At 41.0% G+C, this 18,542-nt stretch overlaps 1 protein-coding gene across 3 annotated transcripts in view; it reads right to left on the bottom strand.

The window, feature by feature from the left end:
* The window catches only part of LIMCH1 (LIM and calponin homology domains 1), a 567,717-nt gene that overhangs the window by 166,937 nt on the left and 382,238 nt on the right, over positions 1–18,542 (bottom strand). For all 3 annotated transcript variants that reach the window (XM_006876603.1, XM_006876602.1, XM_006876604.1), the window contains exon 4: positions 3,374–3,480. In XM_006876603.1, the coding sequence (XP_006876665.1) occupies positions 3,374–3,480 (107 nt within the window). The remainder of the gene's footprint in view (positions 1–3,373; positions 3,481–18,542) is intronic.

Genomic DNA, 18,542 nt, shown 5'->3' on the forward strand with positions numbered 1-18,542 from the left:
GGTCGCTATGAGTCAGTACCGACTCAATGGCACCTAACAACCACAATAACAACTTTCTAAATACCTTAAATTCAAGTTATTGACATAGTTTTAATATAAAACATAAACTATAATGCTTGTGTAATGTTCCTCCTACTCTCTTCTTGCTCATTACTCTTTAAACACTGGCTTCTTTTCCTTTCCTTCCACACATCAAGCATCTTCCTCACCCTTAGCCTTTCTACCCATAGTTTCTCTGTTCTGAATACCCTACAGATCTTTATGACTGGTTCCTACTTCCCATTCATGCCTTAGGCCTTAACTCCAAGACTAGCTCTTCAAAGAGGTTTTCTTTGACCACTCTTGGCCTGGCCACTATCCTTCATACCATTGTATTTTATTTTATTTTCAGACTTTAACAGTCCTTGCAATAATCTTCTTTTGATAGTCACTAGAATGTGAGCAGAGGACGTTGGCTATTTTGTTTCTTTCATTTATCTTTGGCCTGGGAAGTACCTGACCCATAGGAACTGCTCAGTAAATATTTGTTGAATGAATAATTGAAAAATATCAGAATTTTTGGGGAAGAGAATGGAAAAGTATTGCCTAAAAAAAAAAAATGTTTAAGTGAAGGAAAAATTAAAAAGGTAAGAAAAGTAAAATTAAAGACAGATGGGAAAACAGGATAAAGAAAGAAGGGAAGAAAAGGAGACAAAAGAAGAAAAGAGGGGAAAGGATAGGAAAAGAGGAAGGTAGTGTACTAACTGAGAAGTAATGATGTCTGTATGTCATTTGACTGAGTGAGTTTACTCCCTTTTTTCTAATATAACTTTCCACATCTTTGTATTCTGCCCCAATAATTCTTTGACCTCAAACATGGCTCATTGAATAGATGCAGTCAATAATAGCAAAACGGCCAATGAACCAATTCAAATAAGTTGATCACTGGCACATCTAAGAAAATAGTGATAAATGTAAATGTAGAAACTATTTCTCCATAATCTACTGCCTTCTTTGTCTAATAAACTCTTTCTTTAGAAAATGATATTCTATCTTCCCCAAACTTCACTGTGCAAGCTTTAGCAAAAATCCTAGCTGAGACAACATAGTCTCCAACTCCATTTTGTAGATAGACAGAGGCCGACTGAGGCAAAGGGACTTTGTCATGATTACAGATAGGAAAAAGAAAAGAAAGAAAGAAAGAAAAACACAGTTTGTTATAGATACACCATAAAGGTAACCTGGTTTCTGAATTTCTAAAAGCAATTCATCTCAGAATTTTCCTGGTTTTGTCACATATCAAAACTACTATGAATGTAGCTGCTAACCCCGTTAACATGAACTTTCCTTCACCCTCCAAGCACTGTGCATGTGACCAATTACCTACAATGCCATAAGGTAACTATTGCTTCTGGTCACTTGCCATCCAGGTGAAATGACAAATATGAGATGAATCAGAACCTAAAATATTTTCCCAAAATGAGTAATGACTTACAGAGGCTGGATTTAGGAACATTAATAAGTGGAGTATGTGACAACTAAGATGAAGCCACCTAGTTTATGGTAGTTTCCATATTCAAAGATCCAAATAGCCTCATTGTGTCCTGTTATTTTTGCCTGGAGTGAATTTTTTTCCCCATGAAAATATTAAAGAATGGCACAGTGACAACAGAGAAGTGATTTTAGATCATCAATGACAACTGGCTCTGACTTATTCCCAGACATGAATCATAAAATCCAACACAAATTTTTGTATTCCATTTTAATTTTTCTCTTTAAAAAAAAAAAACAAGATCAGAAAACAGTATAAAAATTACAGATCTGACTTTTGGCTTCTCTCCCTTTTCTATTTTTCTATGATACAACAGCCTCACTCACTCACTCACTCACTCACTCACTCACTCACTCACTCACTCATGGACTCATTCACTCACTCATTCACTGACTCACTCACTCATGGACTCATTCACTCACTCATTCACTGACTCACTAACTCACTGACTCATTCACTGACTCACTCACTTACTGACTCACTCACTCACTCACTGCCAAAAAGTTGCTTCTGACTCACAGGAACTCTATGTAGGGTTTCCAAGGCTGTAACTCTTTATAGGAGCAGATACCCTCATCTTGTTCCTGTGGAGGTACTCGAGGGTTTGAACTGCCCACCTGCGGTTAACAATCCAATGTTTATCTTAAAACACTACCAGGGTTCCTTACAACAACCCCAAAGGTAGTCATAAGAAAATCTATCCAAAGATCTATGTAATTACATTTATTATTAAAGCATACTCATGTCAAATATGGTTTGACTAAAGTGGAAAATGTTTCATGTGAAATTCGTGTCGTATAAAGAACTTTTAGTTCGGACCACAAGGTTGGTGGTTCAATTCCACCAGCTGCTCCTTGAAAACCCTACGTAGGGTCACTATGAATTGGATTTGACCTCATGTCACTTAACAAAGAACTTCTAAACTACTCATTTCATAAAGACCTTTCTTATCACTACTCTGGTCACGAGCTAGTTCTTTATAGAGAAGTACACTGCCTTTTCTTTGACTATGACACTCTGCCCCAAGAATTCTTTGGCCCCAAATGTGGCTCATTGAGTAGATATTGTCAACAATAGCCAAATGGTTGATGATCCATCTTCAAAGAACTTGATCAGTGACACATATGAGAAAACAGTTACAAATGTAAATGAAGAAGGGATTTCACTGCAATCTATTGCCTTCCTTGCATAATAAACAGAGTTCAGATTTGTTTACCTAGTTTGCAGTCTTCCAAGAGACTATTCAAAAGGCCAACTGGAGCCAATAAAAGGTTTTTGTCTACCACACACAGATTCTGTGCATATTTCTCTCTTGACACGAAGAAGCTGCTTTACTTGGGATTTTAAAGACAAGGAGAAAAATGCTAGCTCTGTGAGCATGGTTTTTGAATTTCAAAAAATTAAGTCTGATTAGAATGAAAGGAGGGGAGGCCAATGTGGCTTGTTTTGAATACTTAATTTTTACTCTAATATTTTATTTTATTGTTTTTGTTGTTGTTGCTAAGTGCCCTGAAGTTGGTTCTGACTCATGAACCCTCTATAGGGTTTCTGAGGCTTTAAATCTTCATGGGAGCCAAAAGCCTCATCTTTCTCCCATGGAGTGACTGGTGGGCTTGAACTGCAGACTTTGTGGTTCACAGTCCACATGTATGGAGCCACCATGCTCCCACATTTTATTTGTTGTTGTTGTTAAGTATCATTGAGTCAGTTCTGACTCATAGTAACACTGTATAGGGTTTCTGGGCATGCCCAATTCTCGGCATCTTAGACCTAATATCATCACAAAACTGACTATCAAATCATACAGAAGTTTCCTTTACACATAAATCATGCATCACTTACTTGATGGCTACTCTGTTTGATGTATCCTGGAGGTCACTTGGGTCAAAAAGTTGAGATTCTTTAAGGCCAAGCTCTTTACAACCTCTCAAGAATAAGATGATATTGTCCTGAAAGGAAGAACACAAAACCAAGTCTACATTATCTTAGGTTATCTCTATAAACCAAGCTCTCCCTTTTAATATTTGCTTCATAAAGATGACAGCCAAGAAAATCCTGAGGAGTAGCCATGAATCACAATTGATTTGATGGTACTGGGCTGGTTTTCTTTTGGGCAGGGGATAGGGGCCCTTTTTTTATTTTGCTTTTTAATAGTTCAAATTGCTGGAGGGATGCCAGTCATTAAGGCAGATACAGTTAGGTCTAAATCATAGTTTACTGCATAAAAGATTATATTTTAGTAGGAAATACCAGAGTGAACAGATATTTCATATTTCTATATTCAAAGCCATGTCAAATTCATTTTTTCCCTTCACCTTGACATGTATGTATAAAATCGCAAACTGAACGCTATTGAAAACCTAATTTAGCATTCTTTAATTTAACCAATGAAACCCAGACATTACCTATTATTTCAAACCTCGTTTGTCGTTGTTGTTAAGTGCTGTTGAGTCAGTTCCAGCCCATAGCGACCCTCCCTATAATGGGGTTTCTGTGGAGCAGCTGGGGAGCTTGAACAGCCGACTTTGCTGTTCAATTCGACTTTGGAGTCCAGTGCATTAACCCACAGCACCACACTCAAAGCTCTTTAGTCAAGTCTTATTGACTAGCATTGGGTTCAAAACTGCTACCAAGAAAGTAAATATTGTATCTCAATAAAAAGTTTCATTTTTGCCAAGTATTTCTTTAACTGGTCTTCTAGAATACATCTTTTATTAGCAGGTTTAATTACGAATATGTCTTTAAGAAATATGAATTGAACTTAATGCAGAAAACAAACCTAGACTTAATTGAGAAGGGAAGAAGCACATGGGATGATTACTTCACACGGCTCTTCTACCCATAGTCCTTCAGTAACCATGGTAGTGTAGTGAGTTACCAGTTGGGCTGCTAACCATAAAGTCAGCAGTTCAAATCTACCAGCCACTCAGTCCATCAGAGAAAGATGAGGCTTTCTTCATTCCGTAAAGATTTACAGCATCGGAAACCTTACACTAGGTCTCTATGAGTCAGAACCAACTCAACAGCACACAATCACCATTACTACCATCCACAGTCCTTGTAACTCCCACCAAACAATTTCTTCTTGATGAGTCCAGGTAAGAAAACAGGGTGATATAATTCAGTTGTGAGTGGTTAATGTAATTAATCATTGACTACGAAAACTTGGAACTCTAATATGGGTTTGAAATGAGCTCTCTTAGAAGTAAGAGGGGGAGTCTCACTACCATCAAAAAAGAAGAGCCAAAAGTAAAGCTCCTTCTTTGGGCCCTGAGTTCTCTGTGCTTTGAACCTCACTGACCCAGGGACAGAAAGCGTTGACATGGAGGAGAGGCAGTGGAGCTGAAGCAAGAGTTGAAGCAGGAGACAGAGGTGTGCTTCCCAGCCACGGAGCAAGTAAAACTGAGTGACTTTGGGCGGTACACATGCTTGTAGAGTTGAGTGATCCAGGTGGGGAGACACTTTTGCTGACCCACAGAGCTAGAGCTGAGTGCCTTCCAAGTAGACGCTACCGGTGGGGTGGAGTGCCCTTTAAGCATTTACCAGCAGCACAAGAAGTGCTTTGTAACAGTGCTGAAGTAAGGCAGGGGCTAAGCCAAGAGACAGAGAAGAGCAACTTGTCTGTGGGCAGGGCAGAGGAGAGGCTTTTATGCCTATAAGTACGAGGTCATGAACATTTCTGACCCTGAACTGTAACCTGTTAACTTCCCTAATAAGCCCTGTAACTGTGAGTAAGGGGTTTGAGTTCTGTGTGGTCATTATAATGAGTTATTGAACTCAGATGAGAAGTAGAGAGAGCTGTGGGAGAGATGGTTGGTGCCACAATTTTGGCAGAATGTTTTGGAATGTTATGCAAAAGACCCTCTTCGAAGTGAACATTTCTTTAACAGGTAAAACTTGACTGTGAGCTGGCAGAGACACTTGGCAGTTACGGCTAGTTGTGGTCTTCATCTCTTCTGAGTTGTTATGAATGGCTTTAGGAGGTTTTTACAAACTTTTGGAAATCCAGGACTGGGCAATGCACAAAACCGGGCAATGTTTTATTCTATTATACAGCGGTAAGGTCACATTTAGTTGGAGCCAATTCAAAGGTAAGTAATGACAAAAACAATGTATTACTATTAGCATATTAGTGAGTATATGGTGACATAAAAATTACTTCACTCAGGTTTTAATGAAACCTGGGATAATATGGACCTATATAAGAGCCAATCCACAGCTCACTAAAGTTTGTTGGGTTTTTTTCCTTAAAAAAAAAAAAACAAAGAAAAGTACTTCTCAAACTTTGCTATTCTTAAAGTAGATTGAAGAGGAGTGAAGGATTTTGATATCTGAAGAGAATTTGGGTACATTATACAAAGTGTGCTAAACGACAAACTAAATATTTATTGTTGTTGTTAAGTATCGTTGAGTTGGTTCCGACCCATAGCAACCCTGTACAGGGTTTCCAAGGCTGTAAATCTTTACAGGAGCAGAAAGCTTCATCTTTCTCCCACGGAGTGGCTGGTAGTCTCAAACTACTGACCTTAAGGTTTGCAGCCTGATTCGTAACCACTACACTACCAGGTAACATCTATTGAGCATTTACTGTGTGCTGGTCTGTTTCAAGAAAGTACATGTATCATTTCTTATTCTGAAAACAATCACACAAAACTGGCAGAGTTATTGTCTCCATTTCACAGATGAACTGTTGAGGCATAGAGAAGCTATGCCTTATACTTAGTCCTACAGCTCCCGTAAAGATTTACAGCCTCGGAAACCCTGAACAGGGTCGCTATGAGTCAGTTCTGACTCCACAGCACATAACCACCACTACCACAGCTACTAAATCGGACTCCCAATTAATTCGATACAGAAAAAGGAAAAAAAGTTTTCTACATGTGAAAAATCTAAGTCTGAAAAGTGGCATTTTTTTCTCTCCATTGCTCCATAGTTCTAGGTGCTTTTAAAGTCTGACTTCCTGAGATTTCTATTTAATTGTAAAAAAACAACAACTTTTCTCTTTCTCTGGTTTTCTTCTCTTCCTTTCCTTCCTTTCCCCTTCTCCCACACTCTCTGGCTACAGGGTTTTCACACTCAAAGGCATCACTGTTCATAATCTAGAAGATAATTATCTTAAATAAGGAGTGCACCCCTCACTTACAGTAAATAAAGCCCTCCACTGTTTAAAAAAGTGAACCCAAACCAAAGATAGTAACTGGTGCAGGTTACATGAGTACCTTTCTGTGTGCCCCAAGGGCTTCTTGCCCAGAGGAAAGGAAAGGATGGGCCTTGGTACTCTCTAGGAATCCACCGGAACCACAATGAAGAAGCCGACCTGTGGCCACCATGTAGTTCCATAAGACATGCACAACTGTGGTGCCCTAGCTTCATGAAGAAGGCCAGGAGGTTCTCCTTCTATATACATTCCTGACACGTGCACACATCCGTGAATGTCACACTCTATTCAGAACACGAACCGCAAACACACAACCATTGTGCTGCTAGCCAGCCTGAACAGTCCAGGCTGGAAGATTTAAGTGACTGCAGGTCTCCTTCCAGCTTCTTGCTGCAACCTAATGAGGCTGGAGGGGAGCCAGCCCCCAGCCAGGAGGAAAGCCAGAAGGAAGAACCACCAAGCCAAGAGCTAATGAGGGCAGCGACCAAAGTAAGCAGTAAGAACTGTGCCTTTAATTACATAAACTGCATCCTGTAAATGCTCATCTGCCATACTCTTCAATCTGAGGTTTTTCCACATTTATAATTCCAAGCAAAACCCACACCTTAGTGTTTCAACTTCAGAAGCTAAGCAGCACAACAGTGGCTCAGTCCAAGGGAGAAGAAATAGAAGATGCTGGTCATACTACAATGACTATTATATTTGGCTCTCAAATAGGAATACAAACCCATTAAGACTTAGTAATCATTTTTAAGTGTTTTTAAAAGAAATCTCTAAAAAGAGACATGACAACTAAGTGTAATTTATGAAATGTCTGAACTCTGATTAGGTTCAGTCTCCAAAAAGGATACAAAAGAAATTGCAAGTCAAATTTAAACAGACTAGCCCACTAGCTGTGCCTTGGAAATCCTATGCAGGGTGGCAATTGGTCAGAACCAATTCGACGGCACTTAACAACAACAGTAATACTGGATGATATTATTGACAGTTAAGTTTCACAGGCATTCTAATGACATTGACATTACATAAGAGAATGTCTTTATTTTCAAGACTAGAGATGAATTGTGTAGGGTGAGTTATAATGCCTGCAACTTATTTTCAAATGGCTAGGAGGAAAAACATGTGTGGGCATGCATGTTGGTGTAGACATTTGCCTGTCTTTGGGAAGAGAAAGAGTAAGTGATAATGCAAGTATGAACAACAATAACAACAATTAGTGACTCTAGACCATGAGTGGGCAAAGTTCTTCTATGAAGAGCTAAATGATATGTATTTTAGACTTTGTGTACCATACAGTGGTTTCTGTTGAAATGACTCAATTCTACCAGCGTAGCCAGATAAGTATCCTTTATTTACAAAGGCAGGCATTGAGTGGGCTTTGGACCCTTGCTCTAGGTGAAGGAGTGAGTTATTCACTCTAACTCTTTTCATTTTTCTGCACATTTGAAAAATGTCCCCAAAAAAAGTTGGGGGGAAAGGTTTTTAAATTTTTAAGACTGTATGCAATTACATCAATGGTGACTGCCCTGGAAAAAAACAATTTCACCAAATAAAAAGGCATCTGGAACCATGGAGAAATGGAGAAAAAGAAAAAAAGCAGAAACACAGTTACTTCAGAGACAGTCATTGCAAAATCATTGAGGTAAATGTTCAAAAGTTCTTGCTGGAAAGTTACCGTTTCTGGCTCACTGGAAAGTACTGTAACATGAGTCTTAATTCAACACAGAGGCATAACATGAAGTTCCTAAAAGAGTCTATTTTGTGCTAGGTTAATATTAATATAAGGATTTATACAGCTGTTTATATAACTACCATGCATCAAATTCTCCTTGCTCATGGCCCAGTGGTTTCCCATTTTGTTAATTTGTGGGGCAGCTCTGTGTATGAAAACACTCCCCAGGGTCACATATTGAGGTCTGAGTTGGTAGCCCTCCCTAAGGTCTCTTCCTCAAGACGTCCCTGTACCTACCTCCCTTCCCTTCTCAATCTTGGAATGACCCAGGGCACACAGAAGTCACTAACTATTTAAATTACATACTATTTGCTAGTTAATTTGCAATAAATAAACACATTTTATTAACCTCATGGCACTGATATTATAGCAGATGAAATAACAAGGACTTATCACAAAAATGGAATCCTTGGCTGGCGCAAATTAATGCGCTTGACCTCAACCTAAAGGTTGGAGGTTCAAGTCCACTCAAAGGCACTTGAAAAAAGGGCTTGGAGATCTACTCCTTAAAACATCAGCGATTGTAACCCTATGGAGCACAGGTCTAGTCTGGCACACATGGGGTCACATCTGAGTCAAAAGCTAACTCAACACTGACTGACAAGACCACAAAGTTATCTTATTATCTTTGCAATCTCTGTGATCCATCAGATAAGTAGAGCTGATCAAGATACACAAACATAGAGAATCATACCAACCCTATATAGGGTTTCCGAAGAGTGGTTGGTGTGTTTGAACTGCCAAACTTGTGGTTAACAATCCAGTGGGTATCCTATAGTCCTCACCAGGACTCTATATACCAAGTAACGTAGCTTAATAGCTTTGGAGTCAGAAGGACTTCAGTTAAAATCTAACTTTGTTCACTTATTAGACATGTGGCCTTGGGCATCTGATTCTTGAATTTCTAGCTTGTAAGGTGAGGAACGTCATCAACACAGATGGCAGGGATGGCAACATTAGAGATGAGAAATATTAAGAACACAGCCTTGTGTCTAGCACCTTCTGGGTACTTGTTATATAAAAGTTATTATGATAAGCTCCCTCTCAACTCAAGTCAAACAAGACCAGGGGAAGATGAAAATAAGATGCTTTTGTCTGTGAAAAACAGGCATAATGAGCACTTAACGCATTTGCCAGTCATGTAGAGAAATGGTTAAAAAAAAAAAAAAAAAAAAGCAGTAGCTGTTTCTATTGTTACTGTGTTGCTGATATTAACCATCAACTTGGCACTTACGTTCAGCCAACCTCAAACTGAGGAGCAGGCTCTGAGCCAAAAGTCCAATTGTAAATTAGTTGCTTGCATGTTATCATCTTTAATTATCCCACAGAGATAATCCTTGCATGGTGGTTCCTAGTTGAGGCCATAAAAGCCTCCTTAATCCAAAATGTACCTGAAAGGGAGGACTGATTATATAATGAAACCTAATTGCTGAGCAGACAACATTTCAAAGGGAAAATGCCTTTACAAATGCTAGGCACATATGTCCTTTTAGCTGCAGAGGGTTCTAGCAGCTTCAGGCACAAGGAAGACTTTTTAAGCCATGTGCGGTGGCTCCATACGGTAAGCGCTGGACTGTGATCCATAAGGTCTGAAGTTCGAGCCGGCTAGTTGGTCCTTGGGAGGAAGATGACACTTTCTGCTCCCTGAAGATTTAAAGCCTCAGCACTGTGAATCAGGACTGACTTGATGGCACTTAACAACAACAACAAAAGTGCTATAGGAGGCAGCGACACTGGTGATGGAGGTAGAGGTGAGGACATGGAGAGAGGAAGCAACTGAGGACTCTAGATTCATGGAAAGAGAGGCACTTAGTGCTGGCAGCCAAGAGACAGAATTGCAGAATGTGCCCTTTGGTTGTTTAAATGATTATATATTCCTGAGTGTTTTTGTGTACACCCTTCCACCACCACCCCCCAAAAGAAAACCAGAGGGAATGGAAGCAAATACTGTTGAATGATGATGCACAGAGGAGACTGGCAATCATTGCAGTGAAACAATGGTGTAAAACCAATGTCCTCCCATGTAAACTATCACTCAGTTCACAATGAAAAAAGAAAAAAAGTTCTATAGGAGGGAGAGGCATGAGTGGAGGGGTAAAGAGTGGGACCACTAATTCATGCAGAGTACCCCCTAAATTACTTCCCTTCCCAGTTCAGTCTTTCTGTCTCTTTTCTTCAGTAGGCAAGCAAGGACCTTCTGACTACCTTTTTCTATCTTCAGGTGTCATTTCCAACTGGAAAGCAGTATCTCCCTTTGCTTAGTCCACAGCGGAGCAGCATGCAGCATTCTGGCTGTGAGGCAGGCACCAATATTTAGTGGTTCTCTTGGAACAAAAGTGATGGCACTTAAGAACAACAACAACAATGGAAACCAGACAGGAAGTGAGACTCTCCCTTCAGTGTCCAGTCTCTTTGGTTTTATTTCCTTTAGAGCCATCAACAACAGACAGACATGATGGTAGAACTGGAGTTCCTAGAAAGCAAAGGTAATGTCTATTTTAATTTTAAATGAAACTAGGCTGCTAACTTCAAGGTCAGCAGTTCAAAACTACCAGCTGCTCTGCAGGGGAAAGATGAGGCTTTCTGCTCCCGTAAAGATTTACAGCCTCGAAAACCCTGTACAGGGTCGCTATGAGTCGGAACCGACTCCACAGCACATAACCACCAACCACCAGATGGCTATACTGTTAGTTGTTGTTATTGTGTGTCATCGAGTCAGTTCTGGTTCATAGTGACCCTGTATAGGGTTTCTGAGAGTGGTTGGTGGTTTGAACTGATGACTTTGTGGTTACCAGTTCAGTGCTAATCCATTCCATTATCTTTCAATTCCATTTTCCCATGAACTTTTTGAGGTTCTCTTGTGTGCGTGTGTATGTGTGTGTAACAAATTCATTTCATTTGTAGTTTCTATATATGAAAGAATGGAGTTTCCTGGGTGGTGTAAATGGTTAGCATGCTTGGGTGCTAACCAAAAATTGGAGGATCAAGTCCAATCATAGACACCTTGCAAGGACAGTCTGGTGATCTACTTTTCAAACATCAATTATGCATGGAAACAATTAATCCAATGGACTAATGACCCACTAGAATTTCAGCGTCCATGACCCTGAGACCAGAAGAACCAGATGGTGCCAAGTTAACAAGACTGACCACTCTGAAAGGGAACACATTAAAAGGTGCTGAATAGAGTGAGAGAAAATGTAGAACAAAACTCAAAATCTTAAAAACAAAACACAAATCCAGGCTTACTGGTTGGATAGGGACTTGTGGAACCCCCAAGACTGATGGCCCTTAACTACCCTGTAGTCCTAGAACTGAACTCAACTTTCAGCCACACAACAGACCGGTCTATAAGGGGCACCATCATACTGGAACAATCACTCATTTGAGATCAAAAGGGCAGGATTCACACAAGGGCAAAGTTCAGAAGGCAGGGAGGAAAATGCAAGGAGGAGGAATGGGAACAGGAAACACAGGGAGGAAGTGGGATAAATGTTACATCGTGGGGACTGCAATCAATGACATGAAACAAAATGTGCATGCATTGTTGACTAGAACACTGATTTGCTCCGCAAACCTCCACCGAATTCACAATAAAAAGTTTTTAAAACAAAAAAGAATCATGAGTCTTTGAAAACTCTATGGAGCACAGCTGTTACTCTCACACACACAGGGTGACCATGAGCAGAAAGCCACTGGTTTTTGGAATATATATTATATATGAAAAGACTAGTTGGAAATACATCAAAGCTTTAGCTGAAATTACCTTTCATGATTGTATTATTTTAATTCATTTTCTATAATAAATATTTGATCTAAAATTTTAATAAGAATTACGATTAAATGCCATTGAGTCTTTTCCAACCTATAGCAACACTGTATAGGATTTCAAAGGAGTTGATGGATTTGAACCACCGACCTTATAGTTAGTAGTCAGTGCTTATCATACAGCACCACACCAGGATTCCTGGCTGTTGAATAAAATCCTTGTTGTTAAGTGCTGTTAGGTCATGTCTCAAAAAGGTCGTTCAACCATGTAAGAAAAGACCCATTCTTTTTGGAAAACCAATAACTAACGCTAACATTGCTTTCCTATTCTAGCTATAAAGCTTTAAAACAACAATAGGATTTTTGTTAGATTTTCTACATTTGAAGTAAACAAATTCCCTTGAACAGAAACGCAAGTATCAGATCCAGAACTTAAGGAATACATTACCAACATACCTCTAGGAACGTAAGCCACAATTAATAGAATTTAGTCATTTCCTTTACCTGTCGTATGTTCCTAGTTGCTACCCTAGCCTGCATGTGTTCCAGCCAAAGTCTGGTAACTGGCTAACATCCAACAACAATCAGTACTTGCCAGACTTTCAGTGCCTTTTTTATTTGTCAATGGCACTTAATGAGAATACCAACCCTTCCATTGAGAGGAAACGGACTCATTCTGCAGGGTGTGGGAGAAGGAGAGGTTTAACTAGAAGGTGCAGCTGGGTGGCTTCTTGAAGGTGCAGAAATTTTATGGGCAAAAAATGAGCAGCAGCAAATTGAATTACGGATGTGGGAAGAGGGCAGTAGTATGGAAGCTTGCGAGTGGAAGAACGCAAGGAAGGGTGAGACTAAAAAAAGTTGCAAGTGTCTGCTAACGATTTATATTTAGTTGTCTAGGCAGTGGGAACCAAGGCCAATTAAAGAAGATGGGAGACAGGCAGGTAGTGGCAGGCAGTTCAGTAGTGAAAGTTTTACCTGTCATAGAGAGACCTGGAGTCCTGGTATGGATGGAACTGTAGGATCAGCACTGGACTGCTAACCACCGATTGGCAGTTTAAACCCACCAGCAGCTCCTTGTAAATCCTACATAGTGTTGCTATGAGTCAGAACCGACTCAACAGCACTTAACAGTAACAACAACATAGGGAGATCTGGGTTTGACTCTGGACTAATGTACCTCCTGGATAGCCATCACCCCGTCTACTTATGGAGACTTGAGTGTTGTCATGACGTTAAACAGGATTCAGTAGAGCTTCTAGACTGACAGACTAGGAACAAAGGCCTGGTGATCAACTTCTGAAAATCAGCCCATGAACATCCTATGGATCACTATGGTTTAACCTGCAACTGATTGTGAGGATGACTCAGGAATGGGCATAATTTTTTTTGTCCCATTGTGATTCGGAGTGTGTTTGATGGCAGGTAACAACAATCACCTTTATTTTTAAGAGACTGTTGGGTGTTGTTGTTGTTGTTGTTAAGTGCCATTGAGTCAGTGCTGATCCATAGTGACTCTGTATAGGGTTTCCAAGGAAGGACTGGTGAGCTTGAACCACCAACCTTGTAGTTCAAACGGCTCTTCAGTCTGGCACATTAACTCACAGCGCTATACCAGGACTCCACAGAATGTTGGGTAGCAGGGGGGAAATTCCTTGATTGGAGGAGAGGATCTATTTAAGAAGCTCTTACAAGAGCTCAGGGGAGAGACATGGAAAGTCTGAACTAACCCAGAAGCAGTAAGGGTAGAAAAGAGGGGGAAGATGTGTATATTCCTCCTTTGATTTGGCAACTAAGTGGATGTAGGAGTGAAGGATGAGGGAATCAGGGAGTTAAGTAATGCTGAGGTTTTTAGCCAATAATCTAATCTTAAGGAACAGGAGGAAGAAAAGATATGTAAGAAAGGGAAAGAAAGTCAGTTTGGAGGTTAAGCGTTGGGTTGCTGACAGCAAGGTCAGTAGTTCAAACTCACCAGCTCCTTTGTGAGAGAAAGATCAGACAGTTGGTTCTCTGGAAGATTTACAGCCTCAGAACCCTATGAGGCAGCTCTCTGTCCTACGGGGGCACTTCAAGTCAGAATTGACTTGATGCCAGTGGTATATTCAGTATAGAGGTGGAAGTGAGGCCTCGGCGAATATGCAGCTTTGGGCCTCAGCAGCTTGTGTACACACACGTGTGAACCACAGGGAGAACATGGTACTGCCGAGGAGACATGCAGCGAGGGATGGTGTTACTGCTGCTGTTAAGTATCATCAAGCCAGTTCTGACTCACTGTGACTCTGTGTAGGGTTTCTGAGGAGCAACTGGTGGGTTTGAACTGCTGAACTTGTGGTTTGCAGTCCAGTGCTGATCCTACAGCGCCACATCAGGAGAGAGGCTGAAACCGAGCAGCACAGAATGCTGGCATTTACAGGATGGTGAGAGGAGGTACTCTGGGCTTGAGGAGAAGCAAAGAGAACAGGTGGAGGCCCAGGAGAAGATAGCTCTAAAATTCCAAGTCAGAGCACTGCATCAGGCGCACATGTGTTCAGCACCAGGAGGGAGCAATTCCGCCCGTGCCTCATGCATCTACTGGAGGGACATCAGGCGGGCCTCCATGCCTAGCCTTCATTCCTCCTTCCCTGGGCTGCTTAGGGAAATAGAATTGGGTATGCGTAACTCCCCCTGGTTCTGGATTCCTGCTCCACAGAAGACAGCCTGTCTGTAGGACACATGTGTCCCTGCCTGTCTTGGCCATATGGTGAGGGGCCTTTCTCTGTGGGGGAGACTTGTGGTTGTCCAGCTGTGCCAGGAATGGGTGACTACACGTGTTTAACTCAGTACTAAGTACTAGCAGAACCCCCATGGCTTCAGCTCTAAACCCATGTCTTCTAATTTGTTTCATGAGAAGTAAAGCCCTTTGGATCTCTAACTCCTATGTCGACATCTCAGCTGGAAAGGGAAGAGAAGAGTATTATTCATTGGTTACCCTAAGTCCCCAAGCACTACCTGTCTCTCAGTTTGTCACACTGTGAAGGCTTGCATGTTGCTGTGATGCTGGAAGCTATGTCACCAGTATCTTAAATTACAGCAGGTTCACTCAGGTTGCAGCAATTTCCAGACTAACACAGGCAAGGAAGAAAGGCTTAATGGTCTATTTCCAAAAAACAGACAATGAACACTTTCGTGCAATAAAATGTAAACAGATTGTTCAGTGCCATGCCGGAAGATGAGCCTTCTAGGTTGAAAGACAACACATAAAAGTCACAATAAAGGACTCAAGCCTACCACTGGTTATAAAGATGCCACAGGGCTAGATGAGGTCTAGTTCTGTGGTACACAAGTCACTGTGATTCCGAGTCAACTCAACAGCAACAACAACAAATCCCCAATGCTCTGTTTCTGGTGCTTCTGGGACTAACTGTGCTGCTATTGCATGGGTATTGTTATCAATTCAAGAGCTCCTGCCTCAGCAGGCTCTCTGAAGCCACTGGTCATCCTTCCAGTCATCCTTGGCCAGCTCCCTCTCCCAATCCCTGTGAAAGCCTTTATAGCTCTCTTCTACTGTGCTTGCTCTGTCTTCACCATCTCAACAGATGCCATTAGTTTCTAAGAGTTAAATTCCTTCACCTCATTAATCTCAACTTCTATATCTATAAATTAATTTTTCAAAGGGAATATGAAATGGGTTATTTTTAAGGCACTTTGAAACAATCTGTTAATGTTTTTTCAATAAGGGGGGCAAAATGTGAGTCTGGGTGACAGTGCAGATCAGATAGCCAGTGAATATGCTACGGTACAGGATATTAACTCTTGCCTACTATTTATTTATTCCAAGCTATGTATTACATACTTATTGTATGAACAGCAGTATGCTTTAGGCAGGAAGGTAGGCATTGAGACACTGACTCGCAAGTGAAAGAAACCCAGCTGGAAACAGGCATGCACTGGGTTGCAGAATCCAGTACAACCCAGGACTGGGAAGATGGGATGGAAGCAGACTCGGAAAGAACTGGAAACCACGTTTGGAAGCTGGACTTGTGTCATTACTTCTAGCCCTCTCTACATGCTGGTTGATTTGCTCTCACTTCCCACAGGCTTCGTCCTCACGGACCTTCCCTTGGAGGACTAACCCCTTTTCTTACATGCAATGCAAACAATCCTACAAAAATGACCCTTATTGGTCTACCTAGGATCAGATTCCCTGCCATGATGGGATGCGGTAAAAGAGACTATAGGACATTTTTTTTTTTCTTTAAAAAAATTAATTCTTTTATTTTGTTGTTGTTGAGAATATATTGTTAAGTGCCGTTGAGTCAACTGGTGGGTTTGAACCATTGACCTTTCAGTTAGCAGTCCAATGCTTATCCTACAGCTCTACACCAAGACTACTGAGAATACATACAGCCAACCAAAAACCCACTCAATGGTTTATACAAAAATAATTCAGTGGCATCGATGACATCCTTTGAGTTGGGCAACCATGTGCAACATCCTTTTCTGAGTTGCTACTCTCTAATTGGTACAAACTCGCTGCTCCCCTAAGGTTCCTGTCTAAACGTTGGCACTGTTGTTGTCAGTCTGATCCCACACTAATAGTTTTTAAAAGAGCATAATGTTCAAGGCTTTTTATTAGTTAAGCTGAACCACTGTTTGGTTTTAAGAAGACTTACGGTGATATTTTGGGGTTAAGGCTATGAATTGTTTCAATCAATGGTGGTCACGAGACAGAAGGAAGAGTAGTTTCCAAAGCAAGAAGAATGCAATTCCCCAGTATGATGGGTTGAATTGTGTCTTTCATATTGATATGTTCAACCCCTAACTGCAGTAAGAGCTTATGTGAATGCGAATTTAAAATAAGTTCACATACACAATGCCTCCCACTGGAGGTTAGGATTTGAACTTACCAATACAAGAGATACAGTTCAAGCCACACTACTAGGAAATTGAATTCGTCTTCTTGTAGAGGTCTGGTAGTGCTTGACTACTAATTGAAAACTTGGTTTTCCAAACCCACTCAAGAGTTTCACGGGAGGTTACAGCCTAGAAAACCTTATGGGGCAATCCTGTTCCATCACATGGGGTTTCTATAAGTCAGTATCAACTTGGCAGCACCTAACAACAACCTAACCAGAGTCTTTGCACATGTAATTAGTTAATCAGTTAATATTATGTCATGGATTGAATTGTGTCACCTCAAGATATGTGTCAACTTGGCTGGGCCATAATTCTCAGTGGCTTGGCAGTTATGTAATGATGTAACCATCCTCAACTATGTGATTTGATGCAATGAGCCAATCAGTTGCAACTGATCAGTACATCAATTAGGGTGGATGCAACACCCTAACTCAGGTCGCAGCCCTGATCTGCTGTCAGGGGAGTTTTCCTGGAGATAAAGGAGAGAGAATTGAGCTGAGAAGGAAGGGACCTGACAACTCCAACAATGAAGAGCTCAAAGCAGAGCGCATCCTTTGGATGCAGGGTTCCTGTGCTGAGAACCTCCTAGATCCAGAAAGAGATTGATGCCAAGAAACAGGTTTATCTCTAAGAAATGCTGGGTTCACAGATGTTGAAAGGAGACAAAGACCTTCCTTCAGAGCTGACAAAGAGAGAAAGCCGGCCCCTGGACCTGGTTATCTGAATTTAGACTTCCTAAACTATGAGGAAATGAATTTTTGTTTATTAAAGTCATCTACTGCTGGTATTTCTTAATAGCAGCACTTGTCAATGTTGTTAAGTGCTGTTGAGTTGGTATAACTCATAGTGACCCTGTATAGGATTTCTGGTGAGTTTGAACCACCAACTTTTTGGTTCAAACAGCCTTGTGCTACAGAGCTTATCCTACAGCACCACCCCAGGAGTAGCTAACTAAAATCTATGAGGTTATACTAGAGCAGAGTGGACCCTCTTCGAGTATAAATGAATGCTTATAAAAAGAGGAGAAGAGGACAGACACAAATGCAGAGGAAGACAGCCATGTGAAGATGGAGACTGAGACTGGAGTCATGCTGCCACAAATCAAGGAACACCTGTGTCTACCAGAATTGGGAAGAGGAAAGGATCTTCTCCTAGACACTTCAGAGGGAACATACCTTGGTGCTTTGGAATTCTGGCCTCCACAATTGGGGGAGAATACAATCTGTAACTCGAATACACCCACTGTGTGGTACTACTTCTTTACAACACCCCTAGGACACTAAGATATCTCAGAAGGATGAACCAAGCAGACAAAATACCAACTACACACACACACACAAGTAAATCAGAGAGCGGTAATGGTTACCCAGCAGGATGAACCTAATCAATGCGCTGAATTCTATGTATAGAAATTGTTGACTTGGCCAATGTTTGATTTCATTCTGTGGCACACAGGGTTG

Source organism: Chrysochloris asiatica, unplaced genomic scaffold, assembly GCF_000296735.1.
Source record: "Chrysochloris asiatica unplaced genomic scaffold, ChrAsi1.0 scaffold00394, whole genome shotgun sequence".
NCBI lineage: Eukaryota > Metazoa > Chordata > Mammalia > Afrosoricida > Chrysochloridae > Chrysochloris > Chrysochloris asiatica.